Source organism: Lasiodiplodia theobromae (assembly GCF_012971845.1).
Source record: "Lasiodiplodia theobromae strain AM2As chromosome Unknown scaffold_50, whole genome shotgun sequence".
In the NCBI taxonomy this organism is placed as follows: Eukaryota; Fungi; Ascomycota; class Dothideomycetes; order Botryosphaeriales; family Botryosphaeriaceae; genus Lasiodiplodia; species Lasiodiplodia theobromae.
The window spans coordinates 202584-214583 of NW_023336531.1; the positions used below are offsets into that span (position 1 = coordinate 202584).

General features: G+C 56.7%; 3 protein-coding genes across 3 annotated transcripts; all 3 read right to left on the bottom strand.

Annotated features, from left to right (window-relative positions):
- Positions 1–2313: 2313 nt before the first annotated feature.
- LTHEOB_11578 (Sulfatase domain protein) lies at positions 2314–5331 on the bottom strand (the record flags this gene model as incomplete). Its single annotated transcript, XM_035508349.1, has 3 exons — positions 2314–4624; positions 4694–5020; positions 5078–5331. 3 exons carry the CDS (start codon positions 5329–5331, stop codon positions 2314–2316), a joined length of 2892 nt encoding a protein of 963 aa, XP_035365901.1.
- A 472-nt stretch (positions 5332–5803) lies between these two features.
- Positions 5804–6409, bottom strand: LTHEOB_11579 (uncharacterized protein; the record flags this gene model as incomplete). Its single annotated transcript, XM_035508350.1, has 1 exon — positions 5804–6409. The coding sequence occupies one exon, from the start codon at positions 6407–6409 to the stop codon at positions 5804–5806; it is 606 nt and encodes a 201-aa protein (XP_035365902.1).
- A 2805-nt stretch (positions 6410–9214) lies between these two features.
- On the bottom strand, positions 9215–10151 carry LTHEOB_11580 (Calmodulin; the record flags this gene model as incomplete). Its single annotated transcript, XM_035508352.1, has 5 exons — positions 9215–9249; positions 9359–9571; positions 9700–9825; positions 9936–9951; positions 10017–10151. 5 exons carry the CDS (start codon positions 10149–10151, stop codon positions 9215–9217), a joined length of 525 nt encoding a protein of 174 aa, XP_035365903.1.
- Between the last annotated feature and the right edge of the window lie 1849 nt (positions 10152–12000).

Below are 12000 nucleotides of genomic sequence, written 5' to 3' on the forward strand. Positions count from 1 at the left end.
ATTGCTAATCTGCTGTCATCTGCCTCCATTCTTCGCCATAGAAAGACTTCTCCAGCATTTCTGTAGATGTCACTCACTCATAAAAGGCATCTGATAGCCTTTCTCGGCCGTGTTACTCGAGCTAATATACAGCGCGTTGGCTCAGAGCCGTCTCGGATATTCTAGATTCCGGAGCCTACATAACGCGTTGAGCAGGTCATGCCGAATCTTAAAAGCCCATGCATGACTATCGGGAGGGAGATGGGGATCAGGATGCGGCGTTGGCGGCGGTGGTGGAGAAGGGGTTGGCGAGGTTGATGGAGGAGGAGAGGGGGGGAGCAGAAGGGGGAGGAGGGGCTGGGCTGGGGGTGGATGACAGGGCTTAGTCGCTGGTTTGCATATGCGTTCAAGAAAAAAGGTCGAAGCGAGTGGATTGGTGTTGATTGAGCGGCTGGAGCTGCGGTTTAGTTGTTAATGGTTGTGGCCATGATAATTGAGCACGCGGTATTGCGGATGTGTTGTGCGCTGCATAAGATGAATGATTCTCAGATCCGGTTCTGTAGTGTAGATTAACGTACGTTACTGGCTTGGGTAGCTAAGGCACCGCGCTACTAATGGCTACTGGCGCTAGTTAATCATACTACTAGTATTCGCTTACGTTAATGGTTATTCGCGCGCTATTATACGGCGAAAAGTCAGTTTCTAATTATACGAAGAATCATTGCACGGCTAGTCAATTGGTGATTCTAAAGTTAGTAATATCATGAGTAGTAGTAGCACCTGGGTAGAGACTACTACTTGCCGTCTCCCATCTGCCGTCCAGTGGGCACGAATGGCTTGGCCCGACCTGGCCCGTCCCGACCCACATTATCTACCATCCAACAGGCAACCTCAACCAAGTCCAAGAAACAACGAACAACGTTGAACCTTTCCATCCCTTCTCCCCATCCTTGCAGAAGGAAGCAGTAGCTCCGAGCCGTCTCCGTCGCCCCAGCACATCTAATGCCTCACTCCACAAAAAAAGTAGGTAATCAAGCAAACACACACCGATCGTCGGTGCCGTGCGAGGCGCAGCAGCAGCGCTTGGCGATGACGTCACACACACCCCGGTCCGCCTTCTTCTATTCGCACACGCTGTGTTACCTAGTTATACGGAAAAAAGAAACACGAGGCTGTTGCTCCTCGCCGCCGCCGCACCACGCTTGCCGCCGCCGTGCTTTTTTCGCCTCTTGTTTCCGCCTCGCTTTGCGCTACCATATGCGAAGTTGGGGCGGCGCCACCGTTTCAACCCCCTTTCGCACGTCATTCTTGGGGGCCGTACGTACGTACGTAGCAGTGTCGAATCGAAAGAAGGACGAAAAAACAAAAAGCTGGGGTGCTGGAGTGGCAGGCTCGTTGGACGCCGTATGCCAACGATGTGGAGTAAACTCCGCACAGCTGCTGCTCATCTTAGGGCCCAAAGAATCAGGATTTACTACCTACGGATGGAGGATGCTAGCAACATGGGAGGCCGTGCATCCAACAGCACAGCAGCACCCCCTTCTTTAAGCGAACAAGTCTTCCTCCGTCGGACTTGTCCGAAGCAATGATCAACCTATCGTCACATCCTATCAAAGGGAGAAAAAAAAAGCCCGTTCGTTTGTCAAACGTAAGCCCGAGAAAGCACCGCAGCGCCGCCGCCGCGGCGCCCGCGCGCCCGCAGCAGGTCTCCACTTTCGCGCGCGGGAATTATGCATGAAATTAGAGTTGCCCGTTGTGTCTCAGATTCAATCATAACGTCGCATGTCGATTGGTTCACTCGTTAACACAACGCAACGAATGATTGCCAATCATTACCGCTCAATTAATTGCAAGAATCGCATATTGATTGTATTCTTGCTATCTGCTAGTCTTTTACAGACAGGACTGTTGTTTGCATGGTACCTTTTGAAGGTTTCCCTGCTTGTGTTCGGCTTGATTTTCTACTCAATCATGACAAGAACACATACAATCAACTCCACATCCATTGTTAAAAATATCTATTGTATGTAGGCCACAGCCGCTGAACAGGTAGGTACCCCAAAACGACCTTCATCATCTATGAGCCGTCATCGTAGGAGTCGCAAAAAGAATAATGCGCCAGCAATGCAATGCAATGCTCCAACCCAGGCTCTGAGTCCTCCCAATAAACAGAAATAACGCCCTGTTCCCAGCGTTTCCCATAGGACAACGCATGTCGTAACGCCCGTGTAAATGCGTGTATGCACACAATAACTCCGTGCCTGCCAAAACAACAAAAACGAAAACCCAACACACATCCCCCCTCCCCTCTCTCTCTTCCAGAGAAGAGGAGGATCACGTCTCCCACCAATGCTTCTTCCGAATCTGACCCACAGCATACCCATCCACAACGCCCCTATCCGTGCTGCGCGCCGGCAAATGATACCCCCACCTCCGCCTCTGCTCCCAAAACCACCACTCCCCCAGTCTGCGCGCCAGGTCCGCCCAGGCCGCCGCGTCATCCCCATGCCGCGCCCGCACCGCCTTGACCATGGCGTCGACATTCCACGCGATGAGCGGCGCGACCGTCTGCTCGTTGGGCGACGACGAGAGGTCGGTGAAGCGGAGGGGCAGGGTCGAGCACAGCGGGAAGACGAGGCGGTAGGGGGAGTGGGATTGCGAGATGGCGAGGAGGGAGCCGCCTGGGTTGATGGTGGAGAAGTGGAAGGGGTGGGTGTTGGCTGAGGCGTTGGTGGTGGGGAAGGAGGCGTCGATGATGGCGTTGGGAGCGTCGTGGGGGTGGTGGAAGTCGTAGGGGTCGTGGTAGCGGTCGTCGTGGTGGGATAGAGAGGAAGATGAAGTGTGGTTCAGCACCGGCACGCTCCACCGCTGCTCGCGAATCATCGAGTGCCCCTGGTAGCGCGGCAGCAAGCCCTTGGCGACCTCGCTGCTCGCGTCGCTCAGGCTGTCCGTCTGCAGGAGCAGGTCGAGGACGGTGGGGATGATGGACGTCGGGGTGGCGGCGTCGGCGACGTCGAGCTGGACGCGGGGCAGGTCCGGGTGCAGGAAGAGCATGGGAATGCCGAAGTTTGCGATGTGGCCGTTTTCGAAGTTGGACTTGCAGTCGTCCGACGCCTTGAAGGCCAGGCCGTGGTCGCCGACCATGACGACCAGCGTCTCGTTCAGTGCGCCCTCGGCGTGCAGCATGCTGAGCAGCGAGTCCAGGTAGCCGTCCTGCCACTTGATCGTGTTGAGGTACGACTCGAACTCGTCGGCCTCGGGCGCAAAGCGGCGCTTAGCCATGTACGTCTCTTTGCCCGGCCAGGCCGCCGGCACCGCGAACGGGTGGTGCGTCGTGCTGGTCATGTGCGAGACAAACAGGCGGCGGTTGTCGCGCTTGGCGTTGGCGAACAGGTCGCGCATGTACGGCAGGGTCTCCGTCTCCGGGTAGCCAAAGTAGTTGTTGCGCGGTTCCTTGGGCGGGTAGTGTCCCGATGCCGGATCATCCAGCGTGTCGTCCGTCACGAAAGTGCGGAATCCCATCTGGTCATCCAGTATGTACTGAGAATCGAACTGGTCCGTAACAGACTGCACATGGGCCGTATCCCACGGCCACGAGAGGAAACCATCTTCCTTCTTACCCTTGGCCTGCTCGGCCTTGTTGAGCATGCTCAGGATCTGAGGCAAGCACGGCTGGTACATGTGAGCCCTCACTTCGTCAGTGAAATCGACCGGCAGCGGTTCCATGCCGCAAAGACTGGTGATCAAGCTCTTCAGCGTGTAGGCGCTGCCGGTGACAGCTCCCTGCACATTGATTCCGCCCTTGGATCCAGCAAACTCCGACGCCCAAGCTCCCAGATGGCCGGTCCCATTGAACGCCGTATCCTCCTCAAACCTAGTAGACTCGCCGGTCAAGAAAGAGGCTGTGGTGGTAAGATTCCGCAGTTTCTCGTCCAGCGTCTCAGCGGCATCGGGGGAGCCGTAGGAAGAAAGGATGGTGTCGTAGGCGTGGGTGCCCTTTTTGAACGGAAACATGTCCTTGCGCGTGCTTTCCAGCGTGACGAGAAGCACATTCTTGATAGTCGGCTTGTTCTGCTTCAGAGCGGTGGTGAGAGGATCGAACAGGCCCTCGTCCAGATTGGACAGCTTCATCGGGTCACAGGATGGATCGTAATGGCCGTGACGTCCACCGTGGGGAGGCGGCGGCGGGGGCGGTGGTGGCGGCGGAGGAGGACCGCCCTCCTCGTCCCAGAACCAATCATCTTCAAAGTCATCCGGAGGAGGCGGCGGCGGAGGAGGATATCCAGGCGGTGGTGGGCCGTGCGGCGGAGGCGGAGGCGGAGGCGGACGGTGGTGGTGACGTCGGCGACACTCGTCGGAGGGCGGCTTCCAGTCCGCGGGCGGGGCGTGGCCAAGAACCTTGGCGTACTGCTCAAAGGGAAAATCGACGCGGTGGGTGGGATGCGGCAAGCAGAAATCGGCGTTGATGGGATTGAAGAACAGCGACTCAGCCAGGGTCACGGGCAGCGAGCCAGACATGTGGGCGTATGGGGCGCTGCGCGGGCGGACGCATTGCAGGATCAGCACGGTGACGGCAGCGGCGATTGCTGCGACGGAGACGGTTGCGCTCCTGGGCAGCGAAGGGATCTGCTGGCGGTCGGACTTGCTGGATCGGCACGGTTAGCAGCCATTGTGAGACACGAGGAGGTTCCTGTTGGCAAATAATTAGACTCACCTCGGCTCCACATGGTCGGCGCACGGGCCGTCCAGCTGCTCGTATCCGCTGAGCTGCGACTGCCCTCTGAGGTAACGATGCATCTGCCGGAACGAAAGACCAATTTCGACCAGAACCCGGCTGATGGCAGCGTAGAAGCGCGGAGCCACCAGCCACGCCACGCTGGAGAAGCCCAGGATGATGAAGGCAAACTTGGGCAGCTCCGACAGCAGCATCGCCAGCCCCGCCGGGTCAGTTGCAAGGTTGCCGGCCGCCATCCACTGCACCTCACCACCAGTGGTCAGGTAGAAGGAAATCTGCGACGCCGACGTCGACGCCGTGAGGAGGCTGTGCGAAGAATGTCAGTCTGGGCTCGCAATTGGCTGAAATCGTCAGGTCACCCACGCGAGAAGGCCTCCGAAGATTCTCCATATGCGGCCTCTGTTGGGGCGGTAGACAACCAGGCGGCCGAAAAGAATGAGCAGGACGTCTGGAAGCAGGAAAGTCGGCGTGTACAGTAGGAATAGTAGGATGGGCAGCGACGAGCGGTGGCTGTAGAGGTGCAACAGCTTCGCGGCGAATGACGAGACGAAGAAGAGGGCGAATTGGTCCTTGGTGCGCAGCAGGACGCTGAGCGGCCATATGGACGACGGCTCCATGGTGGTGAGTGAGGGAGCCGGGTGGGCACGCGAGCGGCTGCTTGATCCGTCTGTCTGGTGGGGGGTCGCGTGCTTTGCATTCCAGTATATATGGCCTGCCAACCCGCCCTTCCCTGCTGCCAGGGGCTCGGCGGGATGGTGCACCGTGCAGCAAGGCAGACAGTAGAGCAGCATCTTTGGAGGATTTGGCCGAGCCACCACTACTCCACCCGCGGGCCGCCCCAAAGCGACCCGCAGAAATGCAGTCTCGCTGAAACCCTAACGCGCTAATTACGGAGCGTCGCTCCCATCCCCGCACGAGAACAAGCTACTTCCTCTCTGCCCATTCCTCCTTCCCCCTCGCTCTCGTCATATGCGAATCGCGCCTGTGCTCCTTCGACCAGAGAAGAATTCGCTAAGGCCCCTGCCCAGCCTCCTGCCCAGTCTTGATCAGCACGCAATTCCCACAACACCTCCTGCCGGTCAGCCAGACTCACCTGGATATCGTCGTGATCGACTCGAACAAGACCACCAGCATAATCGCCCCCAACACCACCTTGACCACCAGCATGTCGCAAAGCGCAACACCATCGCTTTCGTCGTTCATGCCTTCAACGTCGCACGTCACCTTCGCCGCGGTTTCGTAGCGCGCCCGCTCGTCGTCGTCGTGATATTGCTGCTGCCGCCCACCGGACGCGCCTCCGCTCTGCTGTGACGATTCCGCCGCCGTCTCCGTCCTAACGAGCCGCTCCTGCTGCAACCGGTTCTGGCGCACGTCGTCGTACAGCTGCCACGCCGCCTGGAGGTCGGACCGGCCGTCAATCCAGTCGAGCCAGTGCTCTAGCTGTGCGGCGAGCCGACTGCAGGTGTCGCCGGGAGCCTCCATCGGCGGCGGTTGCAGCCAGAAGACGCGTTGTTGTTGGTTGTTGCTGTCGTTGTTATCGTCCGCTCCCGCTACCGCCGCCGCCAACGACGACGCCGACGACGCGCTTGTCGTCGCGCATCTGCATCCGGTGCTGCGCACCAGTCGAGGCGGGGAGGCTTGGCTCGGCGGCGCCAAGGCTAAGAAGTAGAGTAGGGAGATCGTCGCGATGTGCATGGTTGGTTGGAAGTTTGACGGAAGCAGAAGAAAGAAGAAGTAGAAGAAAAGTAAAAATGTGTGAAAGAAAACCGGGTGAAGTGGGGTGTGTATGCTCAGAACAGAAGGTCGTTGCGGCGATGGCTCATCACTCCGACGGGGATGTGTGTGTGTATTTAACAAAGAATCCGCCCTCCTCTCATCCATCCGCCCCTCCTCACCTCCGAGAGGAAGCCGGACAGGGTCTGGTGCCGGTCGGCGCTTTTTTTTTTTTTCTGGGGCTTCCCGCCAATAATTGCCTCACCAGTAACCATCCGAACGGCAGATGGGCGCGACTATGGGGGCGGAAACCGCCTCGTACGGGCCTGTGTGTGATGACTCTCGCTTCTCCACGGCTGCATGCGTGCGAGCGGCGCGCACCCGGGGCCGTACGAGGGCGCGAGCTAAAAGGCATCGGGCGTCTGGCTAGACCGCGCCCCGCGGCCACCACGGGGGCAGTGGTGCCTGTATGGTATGGACGAGAGTGCGGGGAGGGGCTGAGCAAACACCACCCACACCCAACGGACCTACCACAGGCCCGGATAAGCTCGACGGATAAGTCTTAGGGGTCCAACTCTACGCGAGGGCGAGGGGAAACACTTGGCTTTCTTGGGGGGCCAGAGCTTGCCATCATGCGGACCAGGGATGGCGCAAAGGTAAAAAAGCCCGCAGCCAAGGGCGAGCTAAGAAAGCTTAGCAATGTCCGGATACGAATCAGAGGGAGGGTTTGGTCCGAAAGAGCGCAGATCTCCGTGCGCTACAAAGCTTAGCAAGGCTTGTATGCAAGCTAATTTGGCGCCGGCCGGGCGGCCTGCGCCTCGCGCTCCCCGGGGCCCCCCGTAATTCGTCTCTCACTCTCTTCTCTCCCCCTCGCATGCTGCAGAAGTGCGCCTCGTACTGGCATGTGTTTGCGGTGCTGAAGCATCCTACTCGTTAGCCACGTTGCATCTCTCCGCCGAACACGAGGCTGTCTTACGTCGAGAACTTAACTACCAACACAAGCTCCGCAGGGCCCGTGGGAAGCGGAAAGAAGCTTATTCCGTTTGCGGCAGTCGACATGGCCAAGCCATTCGTGTGGAAGATCCCGCGCTGAAAAATAATAATAATAATAATCAGCGCGCCAAACGGTGGCCCCATTCCCCCAGGTCTTATCCGCAGTAGCGTGACACAGCCGCAGCCGCCGAATCGATAGCGGTGAGTAGTGCCGTTTTTTCCCACAAGCCCTGGTGGCTGTTGCCGTATAGCGGAAATGTCCCGCGGATCGACACAAGCGGCCCGCGGAGAAGACAGAACAACAGAGAAGAAAGACGTCGGCTATGCCGGCCGCTAGTTAGGGCTGCGTGGCTGCCGTTCGTTCCATGTGAAACTCACTACTATCCACAGCATCCGCTTCAGTAGCCATTAGTCGCCCCGAGAAGCATCCGCAGCCTACTGAATCGTGCAGTTCCTCCAGGAGATGGAGTCTCGTACGTGTTGTGTGATCATCGCCCGTCTTCTCACCACTCAACTTGCACCTGTCACGCCGCAGCAGGCAACAAAGTCTGCCTCGTTGTGTGAAACAGCCTACGCGATACGATACATACCAGGCGCTCTGATCACCGGCAGAACACGGCGCGTGCGTCCAGCTTGAAGCGTGAGCCAAAAAAAGCACAGCCAGCTCGAAAAAAACACGCTGCATGATACTCGACTCGCCAGCGCCGCCTTTTATAGGAGCCAGTCGGTGAAGTGGCAATCCCGCATCTCCGTCAGAGCCAGTCGCGACGAATGAAATAGTGCGGCGAGAGGGGGGGCGGCGCTAAGGTACTGACTGCTGCCTACGCAGTGGTGGCAGCTGGTAAGTGGCAGCGGCAGGCTAGTGGGGTCCGGCAGTCAGCATATCGGCGGCAGCGAGACCCCGGTATGTATATTGTATGGGGGGGTTGGGTGGTTGACCTTTTCTCACCGCTGTCACCCTTTCCTTCCGCCCCTCTCACGGTCCCCGCGGGGCCCGCGGCCGTGCCCCCTTGTCCCCCGTTTGGGCTTTGCTACGTTCGAAGGTCTGACTGGCCGGGTAGGATTTCCCGATTGCAATTGAACCTACCCTGTTGGCCTAGTGCGTTTATGTAGGCAGTGCAGTGTGGAGCCCGCACATCACACACACCTCGTAATGTTGTCGGCTCGTCCACTTGGATTCTCCGCATACACGTAGATCGGCCATCCTGCAGCTTTATTTTTGGCTGATGCTTGTGTTCAGGGAAAAGCTTTTTGGGATTTGGCTACATTAGCACGGTGGCTGAGCCCCCCGGGATTGAGTCAGTTGGGAAAAAAGGACGAACTCAATGCTGACAAGTGCTGTGAACTCGATCCTGGTGTGCCGCGAAATCATTTCTCCGTTCATTAAGATGTCAGCCGTTTGCTGGTGATTCTTCGCAGAAACCATGGAGGTGACAGAGGTAGGTGAATGACCAATCAGTCTCCCACAGGCCAGGCGCGAGTGAATTGAAAGGGAATCCAGAGCAGTAGAAGGGTCCTCTTTGCTGAGGTAAGCGAGAAACCGCTCTGCTGCGCTGACCGTTCTTCCGAGACATTTGGCGCAACGCCGACGACCTTCCGAGCAACGCTGCTCACGGTTTCCCGCATCAGGCTCCCTTGCTATGTCAGTAGCCCGCAGGTCGGGATCAGATAAAACTTCGATTACGATCTTTCCACATGGTATGATACTCGACCAAAGGGGGAAAAAAAGACAACCCAGTCCACCGGAATTCGCTTTCTCAAACTAATCCAACGCTTCTTCTCCCAATGCTTTCTCTAATCCTTCTTGAAAAACCTTGCGAACTCCTCGTCTACAGACACAAGCGTCAGTCTCCGGCCCACTCGAAGGATTCCACAAGACATCAACCCGCACAAGGCAGGAGTGAAGGGGAAGAAGGAGAATGGAGGAGATGAACTCACAATCAATAGTCCCGTTACCGTCGACGTCGGCCTCCTTGATCAGGTCGTCGATCTCGGCGTCCGTTAGGTTCTCGCCAATGGCCTTCATGACGTGGCGCAACTCCGACGAGTTGATGGTACCCGAGCCGTCGCGGTCGAAGACGTTGAAGATCTCACGGATCTCCTGCTCCGGGTCGACGAACTTAGGCTTCTTGGACATCATGACGAGGAATTCTGGTGTTGTTGTGTTAGCATGGGGGAGGGTGGCATGTGGGGGTGACGTGTGAGAGCGTGGTGGTACAAGGGGTATGCGAGGCGAGGTAGGTGTCAATTTTCTCTTGTTCCATTTTTTTCCTTCTTACCCTTGAAGTCGATGGAGCCGGTGTGGTCGACATCGAGCTCATTGATCATGTCGTTCAGCTCCTCGTCGGTGGGGTTCTGGCCCAGCGAGCGCATAACCTCGCCCAACTCCTTGGCCGTGATATCGCCTGTTGCGGAGGGGGAAAATCAACACATGTCAGCTACAGGCCACATTGACACAACCACCGAGAAAAAGGCCGGCGGGCAGCCTGTAACAAGCGCGGGGAGGCTGTCGCACCATCTCCATTTTTATCCTGCGAAGCACACGCGAGGTTAGCGGAAGGCCATGTGATGCGCGCGGAGGGCGGGAATGACGTACAAATACGGCGAAGGCAGCCTTGTACTCCTCGATCTCCTCGGGCGTGAGTGTGTCGGACTGGCGGGCGGGCGCGTTCGGCGCGCTAGTCAGTGACGGGCTCTCAACGGGGTCCCAATTGGCGGCGATACGAACCATGGTGTGTGGTTTGGTTTCTGATGTGTTGCAAAGGGGATGGGATCAGCTGGGGTGGAGTGTGGAGGGGGGCGGTGGGAAGGGGTCGGGGGGGCGAGACGGACGGTGGAGAAGCCAAGAGCCTTTCGGAGGTTCCACGTGGATGCCGGGGTGTGGCCTTTCGTTCGTTTCTAGCGCTGACGCGCAAATGACTCCGCTGCTGGCTTCCCCGACGATGCTGCGATTGCGTGCTTGCCTCTCTCCAGCTTTTGTCGTGGCGACGTCATTATTTTCGGAGTCGACCCCGCCGAGTGAGGGGCGCATTGGGATGTGCCCCCCGGCTATTATTAGGATCGATGTTTCGAATGAGCATCGCCCTGCGAAGGATGGGCGTGCCTGGTTTGAGGACAGAGATCTGCTGTTGAGCAGCTGCCTGAATAGGGGTCATGACGGCCTATCTCGGCCTTTCCCTTGATCGCTAATTTTCAGGGTCTCGTCAACGCCTTCCCTCCCAGAAAACGAGGCCGCTTCGCTTAAATCTTGCCGTGGTGAACGATGCATTTATCGACAGGTATCCGGACAAAAACAAAAACCCCTACATACCATTGTTTCTTTTTTTTTATGGGAGCAGTTATGCGTCCGGCTAATGGCAAATCCATATCGCCATCCACATTGTTGAAACCACAGTCACCTTCTAAGAGGCACGCGAGTGGCAGAGACTATGCACACTTAGAGGTTGCACTAAGCCAAATTGGCTTTCTATCCTGGATAAATCCCATGTGCGACTCTTCCTTTTTTGGCACACATAATTCGACATGAGCAGTCGGAGCCTCTCTCTAGATATTAATTAATGCCTACTTCAATTATGCACGCGGCGATGAAAAAAAAAAGTCAAAGAGACCATAGCATACCATGCCTATTGAGCCAATGACAAGATTGAATTGCTCTTGTGTGCAACGGAAATTTCCAACATCGATGGTGGTACTTGTTGTGTTCTTCTGCTGTAATTAAGTTGGGGGCCAATGGGAAACTAAGCGACAGCCCCGCGTTCCTCAGCCTTGCCAGCTCTCCTGCCTTCTCTCCAGCAACGCCGGCACTCCAACTCATCATCTGTGTTGCCATCGAGGACGATGTCTCTTTTGGTGGATTACACGCATGAACCTCTTCCTGAGGGACGTTTCATCAGGCTGGTTAGCCTTTACCCGTCGCCACATTTGGAATCTCCTCTCTACATCGAGATCACGACTCACCGTCTGGATGAAGCTCCACCGTACGCAGCTCTATCTTACACGTGGGGAGACTCTTCAGACACCGTTCCGATATGGTGTGACAGATGGGTCATCAGGATTCGACATAACCTACGTGACGCCTTGCGTAGAATTCGGCATCCCGAACATCCGAGGCAACTATGGATCGACGCGGTATGCATCAACCAAAGCAGCATCCCCGAAAAGAATCACCAGATCCCTTTGATGGGTGAGATTTATAAGAATGCCGAAGGCGTTCTCATATGGCTGGGAGAAGAGGCAGAGGAGAGCAAAATGGCATTCCAACTTCTTTCTCTGTTGCCATATTTCAGCTCAAGGGGCGTCCATAAGAACGCAGGACTCACTTCTGGTTCGGAATCTGAGGTATGGGCAACAAATCTGAATTCTGACGGTGTAGCTGATAAGTTCACAGGAAAGGAAATATCCACTCTCAATACATGACATCTTTCTACGAGACAACCGAGCATGGCTAGCACTCGAGAAGTTGTTACAGCGCCCATGGTTCACTCGTGTGTGGATTCTACAAGAATTTGCTCTCGCAAAGCATGCAACAATAATATGCGGCTCTCACTCCGTTTTGTGGGGTGTTTTGGAACACCTCCTTC